General features: G+C 38.9%; 1 protein-coding gene across 6 annotated transcripts in view; it reads left to right on the top strand.

Annotated features, from left to right (window-relative positions):
* rb1cc1 (RB1 inducible coiled-coil 1) overlaps positions 1-21,188 on the top strand; it is a 164,141-nt gene that overhangs the window by 51,678 nt on the left and 91,275 nt on the right. For all 6 annotated transcript variants that reach the window (XM_033019723.1, XM_033019722.1, XM_033019721.1 and 3 more), the window contains 4 exons: positions 2,817-3,003; positions 3,101-3,182; positions 12,778-12,842; positions 17,199-17,302. In XM_033019723.1, coding sequence (XP_032875614.1) covers positions 2,817-3,003; positions 3,101-3,182; positions 12,778-12,842; positions 17,199-17,302 — 438 coding nt within the window. The remainder of the gene's footprint in view (positions 1-2,816; positions 3,004-3,100; positions 3,183-12,777; positions 12,843-17,198; positions 17,303-21,188) is intronic.

Raw genomic sequence — 21,188 nt, 5'->3', positions numbered from 1 at the left:
ACAAATTATCTGGGTATGTGACTCTGGGTCCAGTGGACAGAGAAAGATAATTAGCATTTTAAGTCAATGACCATAGCAAAACAAAACTAGAAACTGAGATGTGTCAAATCGTCACTTAATGCTTGTCGCAGATCGTTCCTTTTTCTACCCATTTAAAATTTGACACTTTGATAAATTTTAGTTCTGATGAAATCTCAGTGACCTGAAGCATTAACTGCTGTGAACAAATGTACAACTATTTGACCTACTGTCTATAACTGAGCACTTTGTTTTTATTTGTAATTCTTGTACTATGCAGTAATTATGAAACAAACTTTACACAGATAGATGGCTTGATCAGTTTAATCTAGTGCCTTTTTCAGCAGTGCTAATTACTGCCAATAAATACTTCCCCTCCTGCTGCTTAAACTTGACCATTACGATTGTGAAACACTTATTTGTGCAGAATCTAATCCAAATAAAGCTATATCCAAAAACACCAGAGAGTAGTGCAGTGCATAATAGTAATTAATTTTTACAGCCAATTATGGTTATTGTTCCAGCAAACCAGATTTAGCAGTAAGATGCTGCAGATGTTCTACCAATCGGTGGTAGCCAGTGACATCTTTTTCGCTGCTGTCTGCTGGGCAGCAGGATGAAGGCCGCGGATGCTAATAGAATTAACAAACTCATCAGGAAGGCTCCCTCCCTCCTAGGGGCGGAATTGGATTCATGGGAGTTGGGCTTGGAGGGGAATTGCAGAGCATGACACACTGGTCAACCTGAGGAGTACCTTCAGCAACAAACTAGTTCCACCAAGAATGCCACAGGAGATCCTTCCCTGTGGCTATCAAACTGTACAACTCCTCCCCCTTCTGTCATGGGGTAGACTGACACTGAGACTTCCCCACCCCACCCCCTCCACAATCTTTGCATATCTCTAATCCTTTCCACTCGTCACATTAATTTCATGTTTCATGTATTTTGTGTCTTTATGACTGTCAGCAGATCAATTTGCCTCCTGGGATAAATACAGTTCTATAGTATCCTATTGAAATTCCATCGCAGAGGTTGTTTCTGCTTGTTCATGTCCCACCAAATTAATTTCCACATACCTCGATTTCATCCTATCTCCCCCCCCCCCCCCCCGTCCAATCCCTCCCTACCTACGTCCAAGACACTTCACACGCTCTTCCACTCTTCAATGACTTCCGTTTTCCAGGCCCCCACTCCGTCATCTTTACCATGGATGTCCAGTCACTACAATTCCATCCCCCACCAGGAAGGTCTTATAGCCCTCTGTTTCTTCCTCGACCGCAGAACCAGCCAATTTCTGTCTACTAATACTCTCCTGCCTAGCAGTGCTGGTACTTACCTTCAACAACTTCTCCTTCAACTCGTCCCGTAGTAGGTAGTAGGCCCCCCTCAGTCATGACTGACCATGGGTGATAAAACCTAGTTTGCAGGTGATGTGTGGTCGGATGCAAGCCTGGGCGATGACATATGGAGCACGTCCCCCCTCTCCATGTCGCTGATCGATCTAAAGGAACAGCAGGGCTGTTACAGTTTGGCACCAGCGCCGTCGCAGGAGCTGCCAGAGCGAGGTTGTAGACGACGACAAACTGCCTTAGGGGTTCCAACTCCGGGTTTTCTTGAGGTTTACTCCAGGAGCCTTTTCCATGACTGGATATGGCCACAAGCCAGTGGAGGTTTTAAATCAGAGTTTTCCCGCTCCTAGATGGACTGCCTTCCCAGGCTGATGAGCCCCCTCTGCTCGAGACTCATGGGGGCCGGAGCATCTACCTACCCGTGCAGGTCTATAGCACCTGCCCACTGCCCACATCTCCTCCCACTTCCTCCAAATCCAAGGCGTAGCTATGGGCACTCGCATGGGTCCCAGCTATGCTTGCCTCTTTGTTGGGTACGTCGAACAATTACTGTTCGAGGCATACACTGGCACTATACCCGAATGCCACCGCTACGTTGATGACTGCATTGGTGCTACCTCCTGCACCCATGCAGAACTCTCTGACTTCATCTTCACGATTAATTTCTATCCTGCACTCAAATTCACTTGGACCACCTCCGACATCTCCCTACCATTTTTGGATCTCACCGTCCCCATCATAGGAGACAGACTATTGACTAACATCTTTTACAAACCTACTGACTCCCATAGCTATCTAGACTACACTTCTTCCCACCCTGCTTCTTGTAAAGAATCTATCCCTTATTCCCAATTCCTCTGCCTAAGCTGCATCTACGCCCAGGATGAGGTTTTCCGTACTAGATCATTGGCGACTTCCTAATTCTTTAGAAGCAGGTTCGCCGATCGTTTTGCTGAACACCTCCACTCAGTCCGCCTGAACCTACCTGATCTCGCGGTTGCTCAGCACTTTAACTCCCCCTCCCATTCCCAATCTGACCTTTCTGTCCTGGGCCTCCTCCATTGTAAGAGTGAGGCCCAGCGCAAATTGGAGGAACAGCACCTCATATTTAGCTTGGGGAGCTTACACCCCAGCGGTATGAACATTGACTTCTCTAACTTCAAATAGCCCTTGCTTTCTCTCTCTCTCCTTCCCTCCCCCTTCCAAGTTCTCCCACTAGTCTTACTGTCTCCAACTACATTCTATCTCTGTCCCGCCTACTCCCCTGACATCAGTCTAAAGAAGGGTCTCGACCCGAAACGTCACCCATTCCTTCTCTCCTGAGTTACTCCAGCATTTTGTGTTTACCTTTTGTTGTTGACATAATTTTTGTTGCAAATTTTCTTGACCCTTTTGATGACATTTTCTTGAGTGTGAAGTGATTAATTCTGATTCTGTAATTAATTACAGGTGGTGCTGTTACGTGATGTTGCATGCAGATCAGAATGGTGAGAAGCTCCAGGCCTTGCTACGGCTTCTGACAGAACTGCAAGAGAGAGTGCGGATCGTTGAGGCACTTAGCACTGTGCCTCAAATGTACTGCCTAGCTGTTGTAGAAGTTGTAAGGCGGAAAATGTTCACTAAACATTACAGGGAGGTATGTTGACCAGTTCTTGATTTTGATCTCCAGATAACATTGTCAAGCATGTCCAGAGTTTACAAATAATGACATAATTTGTGTTTTTCTTTGAAAGTGGGCCAGTGCTCTTGTAAAAGAAGGAAAACAACTTTATGAAGCAGAGCGGGCTAAGAGGGAAACATTTGGAAAACTATTCAGTAAGTTTTCTTGTTATTACAAGCTTATGGGAAGAATTTGTACTCAAATTATCATTAAATAATAATGGTTTCTTATTTGACGTTTTTAATATAATTTTGAAATGTAATTCTGATGAGCTTGTTATACTGAATGTTTATTTCATATGGAGTTAATGTATTGCACTTGTTATTTGGCAAGCAACTCAACATTTCTCTGTTTTTCTACAATATTCTGCAGATAATTTAATTTATTCATGTTTACAACTGATCTTTTGTGCTGTTTGACATACATTTAGCTTTCAATCCAGCAAGGTATTGACTGATAACTCTATTTTGAGTGTCTCAATTACATTTTTTCTCCCTGCTTCTGTAATCTGCTTCAGGTGTACAAGATCTACTTCTAGTCTACTTTCCTTCAGTGCCTCCTTGCTATATTTGCATAGGCTGTAATTTTGGAATTGATTTCCTCAGAATTTTTTTCCGTTAAGACTTTCTTTAAAACCTCCTCTTTGGATCATCTGGCCCAACGGCGTGTTTATTATGGTATCAATTTTTGTTTGATAATAATCTTGGGAAATGTCCTTTGGGTATCTTCCTTTATTATCAGCAGTATATAAAAGCAGGCTGTTATTAATGGGTATGCTGCAGGAGTAGAGAGCGTTAGGGGGGGAGGTAGTTGAAATTGCAGATGAGATACTGCACAGGCTTTTGCAGATAGAGCGCAATGGAGTAAGTTGGGTTTAGGAAGAGCATATTAGTTGTTTGAGGATTGAAGGGCGGATGTACCTGTGGAGATTACAACAGAGTTTAATGCACATGCTAGTCAGCGATGTAAGTGGTCAGCTAAGATTTTATAACAAAGAATTGGGATTTATTCCCACTAGGATCTACACAGGGAAATCATGGATTATACTTTTATCCCAGAATAGAGAATGAGAAATGCTTTCATAAAGTCTGAAGTTAAGTTCATATTCATGCAGAGCATCACAGTGGCACATTTAGACTAAGCTTGTGTAAGAAGAATGGTCTAGACCCGAAACATCACCCATTCCTTCTCTCCAGAGATGCTGCCTATCCCGCTGAATTACTCCAGCTTTTTGTGTCTCTTTAGACTAAGTTTTACTGTTTTGGGAATGGTGTGACTTCACATTAGGAGTGTAGAATTTAAAATTAAATATAAGCAGTTTGTAATTTTTGCTGCTGTTTGCCCAGAGAAGATTCGGGCCATGAATGTGGACACTGTTGACAGTGTCCCATCATTTTCTGCAAATAGGTGAAACTACTATGCTTTCAGCTGACAAATCTCTCATTGCAACTTCCTTACCTAAGGAGACTCCAACCTCCTCTTGCACTGATCTTGCATGGTAGCACATGATAGCTTGCATAAAACAAGAAAAACATAAAATAGTTGGCTAAAGCATGCTTGTCAAAATTGTGGAAACCATTTTTTTTTTACTGTCCCCGTTTTGATTCTCATCAGTGTTTACTTACAAGGTCATGGAAGCAAAGGAATGAAATGAGTAGTGAACTGTTTCACCATGTATGAATTACAAAAGAGAAGATGCTATCGGTCTTAAATAATAAGTCCAGTGAGCCAGACATAGTAGTGATTAAGTTATTTGGAGGAAATTTGAGGAATGAGATCTACCAGCATTTGAATCGGCAAGGACTGATTAAGAATAGCAAGCACTGTTTTCTGCGTGGGAAATAATGTCTCTTAAATCTGATAGATTTGTTTTTAAAAAGTCGCCAAGACATCTGACATGGTCAAGTCAGTGAACATTGTCTATATGGACCTTAGCAAGGCCTTTGACAAGGTCCAGCATGGTAGGCTGGTCTGAACAGTTAGATCACAAAGGATTAAGGGTGGACTACCCAACTGGATTCAAATTTGGCATGGTGAAAGGGGTCAGAGGGTGGCAGTGGAAGGATGTTATTCAGATTGGAGGCTTGTGATCAATGTGTGCCACGGCGATCTGTGATGGATCCACTGTTGTTTGTCATCTATATTAACAAATTTGATGAGAATATAATTATTAGTGAACAGTGAGGAAGGCTGTCCAAATTTACAAAAGGTTCTGGATCAACTGGGAAAGTGGGCCAAGTAGTGGTAGATAGAATTTTTCTCTGATAAGTTGGCATTTCACTCTGACAAGTGTAAGGAGTTCTGAAGTTAAACCGGGGAAGAACATGGACAGTAAATACTAGGGCCCTGTAGAGTGCTGTGAAGCGGGGACACCAAGGAGTACAGGTGTGCCATTCCCTGAAAATGACAATACATAGAACAGGTGATGGAAAAAGGCAATGGCACATTTGCTTTCATCATTGGGTACAGGTGTTGGGATGTCAGGTTACAGCTCTACAAGACATTGGTGAAATGTTTGGAAAATGTGTGCTGTTTGAGTCACCCTGCTATAAGAGGGATGTGATTAAACTGGAATGGATACAAGAAAGATTCATCATGATGTTTCCAGGTTTTGAGGGCATGAAGTATAATGAGAATCAGGGTAGGCAGGGCCATTTCCGAGGAGCAAAGAAGACTGAGGAGTGACCTTATAGAAGTGTATACAATTGTGAGAAGCACAGATAAGGTGAATAATCAGTGTTTTTCTTCTGGTAGTCCAAAACTAGAGAGGACAAGCTTAAGGTGGGAGAGAAGAAAATTAAGAGACTAGAATAGTAATTTCTTCATACAGACGCTAGCCCATATCGGACACAAGCCACTAGAGGAAGCTGGAGAGATAATTACAATGGTGACGACATTTAGACAGGAATACGAATACTAATTGGATAGGTACAGAGGGACATGTCAAACATTTTGCAAATGGATCAAGCTCGGTTATAAAACCTGGTCGGTATAGATAAGTTGAATCAAGGGCCTGTTTCTGTGCTGTATGACTTGAACTTTATGACTAAATGTAACCATTATTTTATTTTTTTTCTTCAGCCAACTATTTTTTAATTAGTTACTAAACAGATAACTATAATGCTTGATGAAACCATCTCAAAAGAAAAATATTGATTGCCTATTTCGTAGTCTGTTACATTTATACCAATCCATTGAATCTTGCATCATTTGGCATGGATTTACTTTTTCACTATGTAATTGCTTTTCTCTAGGGTATTGGCACATCTTTAATTCTGGCTTCTTGGGCATCTTATTTTTTCATTGGTTCATGTTGATTGTGTCTTCAGCTACCAAGGCACCGATCTTTGATATTCCCTTCTTTAAACCTGTTTCATTCCTCTTTTGCGGGGGCTCATTAAAAAATATATTGTCATCTTCCAAGGTAGACAAAAATGCTGGAGAAACTCAGCGGGTGAGGCAGCATCTATGGAGCAAAGGAATAGGTGACGTTTTGGGTCGAGACCCTTCTTCAGATTTTTCGGGGACTCTCCTAGTGGCAAGATGCTGTAAGGTTGCAAACTCGTTTGCTCCCTTAACTTTTAACTTCCATTTACCACTCTTTCAATGTTACTTGTGACTATTTGACTTCAAGACACGGTCTAACTTCTCATAAAGTGTTGACAACACTTTTACACACCTTAATTGTCTGAAGGATGGAGACAAGAAGAAAAGGAGGCTCCCCAAGGAAGGAACAGGGGAAAGCCATAACTACAGTTGCAGCTTCTGATTCCAGTTTTATAAAAGCAATATCGAAAATGAACGATGAATTGAAAAATAAGCTGAAAAATGAAATGAAAGCAAGATTTGGCAGTTTGGAAAAAATGGTGAAAGGAGTTTCTACCAAATTGAAGGAAGTCCAAGGAAAATTGTCTTTGTTACAAGATGAACTTTGTGAACAAAAGGATGAAATTGATATCTTGCGAACCCTGGGCCGGGAGAGAGATTTGAAGATTGAAAAACTGGAACGGAGAATGAATGAAAACACTCAAGCACTTCAGCAATACACGTTTAAAAATATGGACCTAGAAAACAGAAGCTGTCGTTTGAATTTACGAATTGTTGGTTTGCCGGAAGATCAAGAAGGAGATATGTTATAAAATATGCTTCTAAAATGATAAAGGAAACTTTGAACATTGAGCACAATGAAAACCTTCTGTTGTTGGACAACGCGCACAGGATTGGGTAGAAATCCGGTAATAAACCGAGACACTTGATTATTCGGTTTCATTTTTTGCAAATGAAGGAGAATATTCTCTAGGCAGCTAAAAGTTGGGCGTGGTTGAATATGAAGGATGCAAGTTTTGGTTTGTTCCTGATTATAGTTACGAGCTTTTGGAAATAAGAAAGTCCTTTTATAATGCAATGTCTGATTTGTATAAGAGAAAGCTGCGCCCAGTTTTACTATATCCAGCGAGATTGCGTATTCAATTTCTCAACGGTAATACTCGATTTTTTTAACAATCCTCAAGACGCCTCCAACTTTTTGGAGAATTACGAGGAGGAAGGGGAGTAATTGATAGCTGATTAAGTTATAATTGGAGACTTACTGTTCCTATTTTGACAACATATCGTTTGGTAATGATTAAGAATTTAACTGGACGAGTTTTTTTTTGTTTGTTTTAATATATATTAACTTTTAAGAATTTCTCTGTTAATTCGTGTTCGTGTTCCCCTGTTGTTAGACAAACTAAGAAAACGTAGTTCTTGTTTTTCATATCTTGACCTCGGATAATAATAAGTAGCATTTGCTCTTTAATTCCATGCCAGCCTGTATTTTGTTTTCTCTTTCAAAGAGATAACAACGAACGTGTTATGACGAGTGGTTAAATATTATTCTTTCTATGCTGAGTGCTGTTACTAGGAGAGATGGGATCGGGGAGGGGATTAGGTAGCTTGCTGACTGTCTATTGGTCAGTTTGGGGTTCTACAGGGTAGGGAGGGGGGAGGGGTTTTTTGTTCCCTATTTAGTGTTCTCCATTTGCGCAAATCCTGAACTAAAAAAATGTCTGAAATGTCGTCACTTCTGGCTCCGACCTAGATTTTTCTTTTTTCACTATTATGAACTTTTAGGCTTCAAGAAATTAACCCATTACATCCCACATGATTTTTACAAGCAATATGGATAAAGCTACTAATTTCCTTTCATGGAATGTGAATGGCTTGAATCATCCCATTAAGAGGAAAAAATGTTTTAAAGTTCTCCACAGATTAAATGTTCAGATTATCTTTCTTCAGGAAACCCATGTAAGGCAAGATGACAAGTCACGATTTTTCAAGTTTTGGAGAGGACAGCAGTTTCATTCAAATTCACAGGCTAAGGTGAAAGGAGTCTCTATTTTTATTGACTCCTAATTCCGTTTGTTCACCATGAAACAATTTCTGATCCATATGGCAGATTCTTGGTGATTACCGGTGTCTTTATAGGCAAAAAGTTGCTATGGTGAATGTCTATGCACCAAATATTGATCACCCTGAGTTTTTTAAACAGCTAATTGCATCCTTTCCTAATTTAAATGAACACTTTTTAATAATGGGTGGAGATTTCAATTGCTGTCTGAATCCCTCGATTGACAGGTCTACATCTGATCATGTGCTTCCAAATAAATCAGCTAATTTTATTAATTCTTTTTTACTTGACTCGGGAATGTTAGAAATTTGGAGATTCTTACACCCAAATGACAAAGAATTTTCATTTTTCTCTCATGTATATCATAGTTATTCTAGGATCGACTATTTTATACTAGACTCTCGGCTAGTTCCATCGGTCATTGCATGTGAGTATGATGCAATTGATATTTCTGATCACTGCACTATTGAAACTATCAATCAAACTACCAGATTCCAAGTTTAGTGCTAAACAATGGCGTATTAATGCTACTTTGCTTCAAGACTTAAACTTGATTAATTTTATGAAAGCTAGATTGCTTTTTACTTCTTGACAAACTCTACTGAAGAGATATCCAATGGTGTAGTCTGGGATGCTTTTAAGGCATATATTCGTGGACAAATTATTTAATACTCCGCGGGATTAAAAAACAAACACAAAAATAAATACGCACATTGGCTGACGAGATTAAAGAAATTGATAAAAAATATTCAAAAGTTCCTAGTTTAGAGCTCTATAAGAATAGAGTTGAACTTCAATTGAGATGATTTGTTATTAGTATCACCGATTGAGAACCAGTTACTTAAAACCAAAGTCAATTTTATATACATGGTGAAAAAATCTGGTAAATTACTCGCTAATCAATTGAAAGCAGTGTCGGCCAAGCGTCAGATTACTAAAGTGAGTAAACGGGATGGTACAGTAACTGTAGACCATGACGAAATTAATAAATCCTTTCAGGAATTTTATACCTCCCTATACCAATCAGATTTTCCTACTGATTCCAATATAATGCATGAGTTTTTAAAGAAACTGAATTTACCAAATTTACCATATAATGAGTCTCTGTTGTTAGATGAACCCATCACGGAAGAAGAAATACAGAAAGCAATTTTTTCAATGAATTCTGGTAAAGCTCCCAGTCTAGATGGGTTTACTGTAGAATAAGTATTTTTCAAATTTATTGTCTCCATGGCTATGCAAGGTATTTAAAGAAGCCTTTTTAAGGAATAGTTTACCACAATCTTTTTATGAAGCTTCTATTTCTTTAATTCTTAAAAAAGATAAAGACCCTACTGAAGTGACATCATATAGTCCTATATCAATGTAGATTTCAAAATTCTTTCCAAAATATTAGCTATGAGATTGGAAAAGATTTTACCACAAATTATCTCTGAAGATCAGACAGGTTTTATTAAAAATCGTTACTCATACTTTAACGTTAGGAGATTAATGGACATTGTATATACAGCATCCAATAAAACCCCAGAATGTGTCATCTCACTTAATGCCGAGAAGGTGTGTGATCGAGTAGTATGGGAATACTTATTCCATACACTTGAAAAATTTAAGATTGGTCCAAAATTTATCTCTTGGATCAAGCTGATATATCGTATACCTCAGGCTTCTGTATTTACTAATAATCAGAGATCCCCTTTTTTCAGGCTCTTTCAAGGTACTAGACAGGGCTGTCCCTTAAGTCCTTTACTATTTGATATTGCTTTGGAACCTTTAGCCACCGCTATTAGGGAATCCCCTAATATTTTTGGTATTGTCCGCGGGAATCAGATACGTAAGCTATCTCTTTATGCAGATGATCTGTTATTATTTATTTCTAACCCTGAGAAATCTATTCTGGCAATAGTAGCATTACTTAATCAATTTAGTAGTTTTTCTGGTTATAAACTAAATCTTAGTAAGAGTGAGCTTTTTCCATTAAATAATCTTGTTTCGAATTATGGACAGTTTCCATTTAGATTGACTACCGAAAGTTTTACTTATTTAGGTATTAAGATCACCAAGAAACACAAGGATTTATTTAAAGCTAATTTTATGCCTTTAATTGACCATATTAAACATCAGTTTACTAAATGGTCACCAATGTCCTTATCCTTAATTGACCGAATCAATGCTATTAAAATGTTCATTTTACCTAAATTTCTGTATTTATTTCAGACGATACCAATTTTTTATTGCCAAATCTTTCTTTGATATTATAGACTCCAAAAGTTCTTCATATATATGGCAGAATAAAAATCCCAGACTAGGTAAAAAATACTTACAGAAATCAAAAAAAGATGGTGGTTTGGCATTGCCAAACCTTAGACTCTACTATTGGGCAGTCAATGTTCGTTATTTAACATTTTGGACAAAAGATTTAGAAAATACCCAATGCCCAGGATGGATAAACCTAGAACGTGATTCCTTACAAGGGCTATTATTCTAGGGGCCTCGTTACCTTTTACAATTACGAGATTGAATAAATATACGACTAACCCAATAATAAGGCATACGTTCCGAATATGGTTTCAATTTCGTAAGTTTTTTGGACTAAATGATTTTATTTTATCGAGTTCTATCTTATCCAATTTTCTCTTCCAACCATCTAGTACTGATCAAGTCTTTTTGTTATGGAAGAGGAAGGGATTATTAGCTTTTCGGGATTTGTTTTTGGAGGGTTGTTTTGTGTCTTTCGAACTACTCTCCAATAAATATAATTTACCTAACTCACACTTTTTTTTAGATATTTACAAATTAGACATTTTTTGAAGGCTACTCTATCCCTTTTTCCACTATCACATCAAACCAAAATTTTGGGGGGAAATTTACATTTGAACCCTTATCAGAAAGGATTAATAACAGCTATTTATGAGTTGATTTTGAAATTACAAGTAGATATATTTGATAAAATTAAGAATGATTGGGAAAGAGAACTCCAAATTTCTTTATCTATAGAGAAATGGGAGAACATTCTTCAATTAGTTAATACCTCTTCAATGTGTGCAAGACACACGCTCTGACACAATTCAAGGTAGTTCACAGAGTTCATATGTCAAAGATAAGTTAGCTCGTTTTTATGGTCATATAAATCCTACCTGTGACAGATGTAACTCTGAAGTGGCATCACTGACTCATATGTTTTGGTCCCGCCCTCTTTTGGAAAAATATTGGAAATACATTTTTGATACCATTTCTGTAGTCTTAGGTATAGATTTACAACCTCATCCTATTACTGCAATTTTTGGGCTACCAATGTTAGACTCTGCCCATTTGATTGCTTTTACCACACTAATTGCCAGAAGATTTATTTTATTTAAATGGAAAGATTCCAAGCCTCCGACCACACTCCAGTGGTATTCTGAAACGATATCATGTTTAAATTTAGAAAAAATCAGAAGTGACATTGTTGAACCTTTGGTTGATTTTGATAAGTCCTGGGGAAAATATATTGAACATTTTCATACAACATAAATTGCTCCCTTTTTAACCGTATATAAAAATGATTTTACCTTCATGGAACGGACGTGATGACAAACAGACTTAAATTGTTGAATTTTTCTCAGTTCAGATTCAGTTTTTGCTCTGTTTTCTTTATTTTTATTATTTTATTTATTTATTATTTATTTATTTATTTTTAAAAATTTAGTTTATTTTGTTTTTACATTTATAAGTTTCCTTTTAAAGATTTAACTATATTTACATAGAGACCGGGAGGTCAATATTCATTGTGTATTTTGACACTGGTCTCATATTAGGTTATACCTGCTATTAATGTAATTCTGATCCCTATGTATCAACACCATTGTTATGTTTATCATTTTTCATTTTGCTCTTTTTTATGTTTTATTTGTTTTTTTTGGGAAAAAAAACAATAAAAAGATTTTAAAAGAAAAGAAAGAAAGATTTTTCAGTCTCGACCCGAAACGTCACCTATTCCTTCGCTCCATAGATGCTGCCTCACCCGCTGAGTTTCTCCAGCATTTTTGTCTACCTTCGATTTTTCCAGCATCTGCAGTTCTTTCTTAAACAACATTATCTCAAGTCTGAAGAAGGGTTTTGGCCCGAAACGTTGCCTATTTCCTTCGCTCCATAGATGCTGCTGCACACGCTGAGTTTCTCCAGCATTTTTGTGTACCTTCATCTTCTAAAATCTCCTTAATTTCAATATTAAACATTTTGTTCAGAAATGCTTGTGAAGCACATGGATTCACAAAATACACTATAGTAGACAACTTGATCTACATTTTTCCCCCTAAAGTGTCATGTGCTGCCTTGAAGCATTATTGTGTAATTTATATTTATACTAAGCTTTGTTTCCACAGGAAGATCATTTCTTAGAAATCGCTTGTTTAAGGGACTTGACTCATGGCCACCATCATCGTTTTGTGTACGTATACATTTTTGTTTAAATAATTATAATATCACTTTTACTAAAATATTCTTGCGGTAGAATTTAAATGATTTATATGTTTATATTTTAATGTAAATTTCAGATTTAAGGTTATAATTTAAAGGAGTGATAACAGGGCTCAAAATTAGAGGTTGCCCGGGTGCCAATGGCGACCTAAAGTGCCGCCGGGCAACTTAAATGCCATGCCATTTTGCCCGGCTTGGCAAGCAACCGGGACACCTTTAATTCTTTTAACTCATGTAATTCGTTTAACTCTTTTAATTCTGAGCAGTCTCTCTCTCTCTCTTTTTCTCTCTCTCTCTCTTTTCTCTCTTTCGCATCTCCTTATCTCCTCTATCTTCTCATCTATCTTCTCTCCTCCGTCAGTATCTCATCTTCTCTCTCTGTCTCTCTCGCTCTAGCTCTCTTCTCTGTCTCTCTCTGTTCTCTCTCTTCTCTGGTCCTATCTCTCTCTCTCTCTCTGTCTCTCTCCATGTCTCTCTGTCTGTCTCTCTCTCGCTCCGTCTCTCTCTCCTCTCTCTGTCTCTCTCTCTTCTCTCTCTCTGTGCTCTCTCTCTCTGTCTCTCTTCTCTGTCCTCTTCTCTCTGTCTTCTCTCTCTGTCTCTCTCTGTCTCTCTCTGTCTCTGCTCTCTCTCTCTCTGTCTCTCTCTCTGTCTCTCTCTCTGTCTCTCTCTCTGTCTCTCTCTGTCTCCCTCTCTGTCTCCCTCTCTGTCTCTGTCTCTCTCTGTCTCTGTCTCTCTCTATCTCTCTCTGTCTCTCTCTGTCTCTCTCTGTCTCTGTCTGTCTCTGTCTGTCTCTCTCTGTCTCTCTGTCTCTCTGTCTCTCTGTCTCTCTGTCTCTCTGTCTCTCTGTCTCTGTCTCTCTCTTCTCCTCCCCCCCCGCTATCGACTCTCCGCTCTCCGCTCGCTCCCGGGGGGGGGGGGGGCAGTAAGAAGAAAGGAAGAGGCAGAGACAGTGGGCTGAGGGAGAGCTGGTAAGCGGTGGAGAAAGCAGGGACAACCTGAAATTGGAGGTCAATGTTCACACCGCTGGGGTGTACACTGCCCAAGCGAAATATGAGGTGCTGCTTCTCCAATTTACGGTGGGCCTCACTCTGGCTATGGAGGAGGCCCAGGACAGAAGGTCAGATTCGGAATGGGAGGGGGAGTTGAAGTGCTGAGCCACTGGGAGATCAGGTTGGTTATTGCGAACCGAGCGGAGGTGTTGGGCGAAGCGATTGCCAAGCCTGCGCTTGGTCTCACTGATGTAGAGCAGCGGATGCAATAGATGAGGTTGGAGGAGGTGCAGGCGAACCTCTGCCGCACCTGGAAAGACTGCTTGGGCCCTTGAATGGAGTCAAGGGGGGAGGTAAAGCGACAAGTGTAGCATTTCCTGCAGTTGCAAGGGAAAGTGCCAGGAGAGGGGGTGGTTTGGGTGGAAAGGAACGAATTGACCAGAGAGTTACGGAGGGAGCGGTCTCTGCGGAAAGCCGACAGGGGAAGAGATGGGAATATGTGCCGAGTGGTGGGAACCCGTTGGTAGACAAAGCTGGAGAAAATCAGCGGGTGAGGCAGCATCTATGGTGCGAAGGAGTAGGCGACATTTCGGGTCGAGACCCTTCTTCGGACTGACGTCAGGGGTGGGGGGTGGGGGGGCAGCAAAAAGAAAGGAAGAGGCCGAGATAGTAGGCTGGGGAGAGCTGGGAATGAGAGGGGAAGGAGGGAGAAAGCAAGGACAACATGAAATTGGAGAAGCCAATGTTCCTCCAATTTGCGGTGGGCCTCACTCTGGCCATGGAGGAGGCCCAGGACAGAAAGATCGGATTCGAAATGGGAGGGGGAGTTGAAGTGCTGAGCCACCAGGAGATCAGGTTGGTTTTTCCGAACTGAGTGGAGGTGTTGTGTGAAGCGATCGCCAAGCCGGCACTTGGTCTCACCGAGGCTGATCATATGCTGAATAATCCAAACAGATTTTTGTTTGGAAGTGGAAAGAAATAATAGAAATTGCATTCATTGCAACGTGTAAAAAGAGATGAGATGCTGTATTGTAATTTTGCTGCATGTCATTGTGGTATATATCATGTCTTGATTGGTGAATATGTTTAGTTTGTGACGTTATTTGAAGCAGAAATAATATGTAAATGCTTCATTGACCATAATTCCGACTGATAACTACACACTTCGTCCGAGCACATTATCGCACGTGTCATGCAAGCCGTGTTAAATGACCACCTAAACTGTCATTTGGCAACCTAAAAAGCTGCCTATGTTGCCCGGCTGGCAACAGAGAAAAAAAGTTAAGTGGGAGCCCTGGTTGCTAAAGTATTTTTTTTTTTCTTTTCTTTTTTTTTTTTCCCTTGACTGCTTAACTTGCAAGAAAAGCTTTTCAATTATGTATGTTTGGATATACATGCTGGAATAAATAATCAGAGCATTTTGTAAGTCAATGGACAGTGAGGTAATCAATAATTTGATCATCAAGAGTTAAGAGGCAGTTGCTTCATTTATCATGGAATCTGTGAATACTATTATCTGTTCTTCCTGTAAATTAAATATCACACTGAATTCTCAGCGCTGGTATCTTGCAGAAGTGCTAACTATACCAAGAATAAGCCCTTGGTCAATATATTTTCCCTAAACTACTGTTACTAAAGTTACTCATTTCTACTTTATTAATTTATTGTGAAATTGAACATTTTATTATGATGCTAATAACAGTTCATTCTGCTGGCATTAGTTTTAATTCCCAAATCCTTCTTTGTGCTGTGAGAATATGGCACTTAATTCACCATGACAACATTTTTCCCAAGAAAGGAAGAAGAGTTCTCCATTTGCAGTTTGCGTGAGACCCAGTCTCCAGTTATAGAAACATAGAAAATAGGTGCAGGAGGAAGCCATTTGGCCCTTCAAGCTAGTACCGCCATTCATTGTGATCATGGCTGATCTTCCACAATCAGTAACCCGTGCCTGCCTTCTCCCCATATCCCTTGATTCCGCTAGCCACGAGCTCTATCTAACTCTCTTTTAAATTCATCCAGTGAATTGGCCTCTACTGCCTTCTGTGGCCGAGAATTCCACAAATTCACAACTCTCTGGGTGAAATTTTTTTATCTCATCCAAGTTTTAAATTCCCCCCCCCCCCTCCTTTATTCTTAGACCGTGGCCCCTGGTTCTGGACATTTTTCCTGCATCGTCTAGTCCTTTTATAATTTTATATGTTTCTATAAGATGCCCTCTCATCCTAAATTCAAGTGAATACAACCCCAGTATTTCCAATCTTTCCTCATATGACAGTCCCGCCATCCCGGTGATTAACCTAGTGAACCAATGCTGCACTGCCTCAATAACAAGGATGTCCTTCCTCAAATTAAGAGACCGAAACTGTGCACAATAGTCCAAATGTGGTCTCACCAGGGCCCTGTACAACTGCAGAAGGACCTATACTCAAATCCTCCCGTTATTAAGGCCAACATGCTATGAGCTTTCGTCACTGTCTGCTGTACTTGTATGTTTACTTTCAGTGAATGGTGTACAAGGACACCCATGTCTCGTTGCACTTCCCTTTTTCCTAACTGACACCATTGAGATAATAATCTGACTCCTTGTTCTTGCCGCCAAAGTGGATAACTTCACATTTATCTACATTATACTGCATCTGCCCACTCACTCAACCTGTCCAAGTTACCGTGCAACTTCCTGGCATCCTCTTTGCAATTCACACTGCCACCCAGCTTTGTGTCATCTGCAAATCTGCTAGTGTTACCTTTAATTCCATCATCTAAATCATATCTATTGTAAATAGTTGCGGCCCCAGCACCGAGCCTTGTGACACTCCACTCGCCATTGCCTGCCATTCTGACAAGGACCCGTTTATTCCTACTCTTTGTTTCCTATCTGCCAACCAATTCTCTATCCATGTCAATACCCTAATCCCAATACCATGTGCTCTAATTTTGCCCACTAATCTTGTGAACTAATATCATTATTAATGGTCAGTTCTTTGTTAGCAAGGTGGTTGTCAACAATTATTAAAAAGCCAAAATATGAGACTAACTTGTCAGTAGGAGTCCATCTAACCAGTCTTCAACTGTCACTATTTGGACTATAGCTCTGCTTCTGTCTTTGTCAGATACTAGAAATTTCAGGTTATGATATTAACCTGCTCAAAAGTGTGATTTATAAATTTTTTAAATAATAATTTTGTGATTTCATTAAGATGCTCCATTTTGTTTCCAATTACACAACTGCATATTTGAGAGACCACTGCATTAGCCCTTGATTTATTAACTCTGACAACAACATTAAATTATTAATTTAAATTATTAATTTAAATTATTGACTTTATTTGTTGCAGACGCACAAGCCTCGAAAGTTTGACTTTGAACTTCCTGATGTATCGTTAGCTGATTTGCAGTTTTTGCAGTCCTGTTGTCCTTCAGAAGTTCAGCCATTTCTCAGGTAACCAACAGCAAAGCAGTCCGCATCTGAAGACCTTTGTGTAAAACTTTTTAAAAGAGCATTATATGTATGAATGCTTTCTTGATTAGATGCAATTTTATACTTCTATACGGTTTGAGGACTTGATTGAGTTGAAATTACCTTTATAGTTTTCCAAAAATGCAAATTTTCTTTTATTAAACTTTGTTTTGTAACTGATGATATTGAAGAATGTGATCAATCTAGGCTCAACTGAAACATGACCTTTTAGTCTGTGGCAAAAAAAAAATCTCCAAACTTACCTGCTGAATATGTCAGGTATTACCTGCTGTATATGTCAGAATAGATGTATCCTGAACCATAGGTACATTAAAAAATATATTATGTTCTGTAGGCTGAATATATATTTTGTGCATGCATGTCACTATTTTTAAAGAATATATTGGTAGTGATCTCTCTAGTGGGGCAAAAGGTTGTGTATTTGAGCACCATTGTGATATCTGAACTCACAATTCTGACTATTTCCAGTCCAGTATTAAGGAAGTAATGCCATGTTTTTAGATCTGATATTCCTGAGGAAGAGGAAATTATATTTTGCCTGCTTTACAGTTCATGTAAATGCGGGTATTTGTGAAATTATTATATTTTGACTGCAGCATAATTTTGAAGCATTTTAACTAGGGGTGAGAATTATGCCATAACTGTTTTTTCCCCCTCTATGCATTCATTTTTACAATTTACTTTTTTGTACAGTGTTTGAGCAATGCTCAATTTAATCGTAAACATTTTTTTAAAATCTTTCTCTTGCCAATCTCAAACCCTTAATTATGATAAATTACCTTCCTTTGCTGGATAAACCATTTTATTGTGTTTAATTGCGACTTAAGCATCTTTTAATCTTTCTCTTGCCAAACTCAAACCCTTAAGAATTTTAAGATTAATTTATTTCCTTTGCTGCTAAAATTATTTGATTTTGTTTAGCTGCTACTTAAGCTCTCCATGGTTTCCAAGCCAATAAACATAAAATATTTGAACCTAGTCTCGTGCAAATTTGATTATATCTTTATAACTTATGGTTGCTGTTCTGTGGACAATGCAGAAATCTCTCGTGCAAAGATTTGTTAGGATGTGAAGGATTTGCTTCAAGAAGTTTTAAAATTAATAAATGTTACCAGTCTACAGTGCAAAAATAAATCTAACAGTTGAAATTGAATACAAAACAAAGGATTATGATTTTAAATACAAAATACTCATATATAAATTTAACAGGCCAAATATTCTTGGTGATCTCTGCCTCAATTAGCTGTTCTTTATATGTATTCATTATTTCCAAGAGGATATAGTACTTGACATCTCTGGAGAACATTATATCCTGAGTTACTCCAGCACTTTGTCCAGTTTTATTGAAGCTGAAGTGTTGAACTGTGATTTCTGAAATTATTTCAGTGGTAGATATGCTCATAACTGCAATTTCTGAGATGACGCCATAGACATGCGACTTTCGCACAGCTTGCTGTTGAAGTATCAGACACTAAAAAGGTGTTGCAAGTTGTAAGATTTTTCAGCTGCCAGGCTAGGAAAGCCTCTAGCTGAACCTGTACCTGATTTATCTTGATGCAAGTAATATGAGCACACATTTAAAAACATTGGGTAAATTGTCTGAATGGAGACTGATAGTGTTTTTATTTGATTTAGTTAAGTTAGCTTAAATGCTTTTTTTTGCTTAATGCTTCCAACTTTGTGCTTTAAATAATTGAAACATTAAATAAAATATTTACAAGGATCACAATTACAAACAGTTTTAAGGAGCAGGCTTGATCAATGTTAATGTTGTTTGTGACTATAGCTGGATATACGTTTCACTGATAGGAAAGACTCAACTGTCCTCCTCCTTGCTGTATGAGATGACTGTGTTGAGACCTTGTAGGAAAAAGTGCATGCATTGAGTATAGATGACTGGTAGTTTGGGGCATATTGGAGGATCTACTTAATTATAAATGTGGCAACTGAGTTGTTCTTGGTGAGAATCCATAAACAACAGATGATAAATTTATAATTGTTTTTCATGTTTATTGAAGAAGGGTTAAGGCCAACCATTAAAAGCATGTCTTTTTAGTCCAACTAAACCATTGAGAATAATTTCTAGATCATTGACAGTGCAGCATCCCTCATTACTGGACTGTTCTTTTATGATAGATTATGTAGTCAAATCTTTTGACACAAACATTTTTATCTTATTTCAATATCAGCTTTTGTTTGATAACTTCAAATTTTTGGAAGCTTTATGCAGATTATCAGGTTGTCTTCAGTTGATTTTTCTTGCTTTCTGTGGCTCACACTATCTGCTTGTTCCGGGCTGACTGAAAATTTGATAACTGAATTATGTTGATGGCTGGAGTTGGTGCATTTAATCAAATGAAGTGAAAATATGAGGACTGATGTAAAGAGTTAATAGCAAAATGTGGAGTTAACTCCAAGTTCACCAGAAATGATGGGAGAAATATCCATCCACAATTTTTCTAGTCATTAAGGAAGCACTCTTGTAACTTCAGGTTAAATGCCATGAGGATGTGATTTCCTTAAGGACTGGAATTATCTCGTCCAACTTCACTCGCAAAACTTGTAAAGATAAGGTTTTTACAGGAAATTCAATATTAATTCATCTAAACATGAGAGTAAAGCAGGTTGGTTGTTGACATATTTCAGAAGGGTGATCCTAACTAGTAGACCTGGGCCGATGTTGAAAGAATCAGGGATGTGGTTCCAATTCATGCACATAAACTGAGAAAGAGTGGACAGTCTCCAGTTTCAGGTTTCTGGGCATCCACATCTCAGCAGATCTCAGGTGGTCAACTAACACACAGTCCCTGGTAAAGATGGCATAACAATGGCTTTACTTCCTAAGATCACTCGGGAAAGTCAACTTGCCACAACAGATGCTAGTGTCATTCTACCGTTGCTCCAATGAGTGTCCCAACACATGGCATCCTGGTGTGGTATGGCAACAGTTCTGCGACTGACAAGAAGGTTCTGCAGAGAGTCATCAGCCCAGAAGATCACCAACACACATCTGCCTGCCCTGGAAGAGATCTATAGCTCTCGTTGCCTGCGGAAGGCATCACACATACTAAAGGACTCATCTCATCCCGCACCTCACTTGTTTGTCCTTCTGCCCTCAGCAAAGCGTTACAGGTCCATCAAATCAAACACCACACGATTAACAAGGTTCTACCCCAAGGCCATCACCACTCTGAACTCTGCACTGAACACACGTTCCCCATAGCCAATATTTTGTACTGCTGCAACACTATATTTTGAAATATTGCACATTCTGACGACGACGTTTTTCTTGCCGGTTTGTTGTTTCCATTGTCGTTATTATTTATCTGATACGTTGGAGCTCCGCTCGGGCAGGGCGCCTGAAATTTTGTTGTATGTATTTACAATGACAATAAAGTGTATTATTAGTATTATTATTAGCGTTATTAGCAAAAGATTATTAGTGTAATTAGCAAAAGATGAAGCATACAAATTAGCCAGAAAAGCAGCCTACCAGAGGACTGGGAGAAATTCAGAGTCCAGCAGAGGAGGACAAAGGGCTTAATTAGGAAAGGGAAAATAGATTATGAAAGAAAACTGGCAGGGAACATGAAAACTGACTGCAAAAGTTTTTATAGATATGTGAAGAGAAAAAGATTAGTTAAATGTAGGTCCCTTGTAGTCAGAAACAGGTGAATTGATCATGGGGAACAAGGACATGGCAGACCAATTGAATAACTACTTTGGTTCCGTCTTCACTAAGGAAGACATAAATAATCTGCTGGAAATAGCAGGGGACCGGGGTCAAATTAGATGGAGGAACTGAGTGAAATCCAGGTTAGTCGGGAAGTGGTGTTAGGTAAATTGA

Source organism: Amblyraja radiata, chromosome 4 (assembly GCF_010909765.2).
Source record: "Amblyraja radiata isolate CabotCenter1 chromosome 4, sAmbRad1.1.pri, whole genome shotgun sequence".
Lineage (NCBI taxonomy): Eukaryota > Metazoa > Chordata > Chondrichthyes > Rajiformes > Rajidae > Amblyraja > Amblyraja radiata.
The sequence above is the reverse complement of the archived record's forward strand: the minus strand, read 5'-3'. Positions and strand labels throughout refer to the sequence as shown.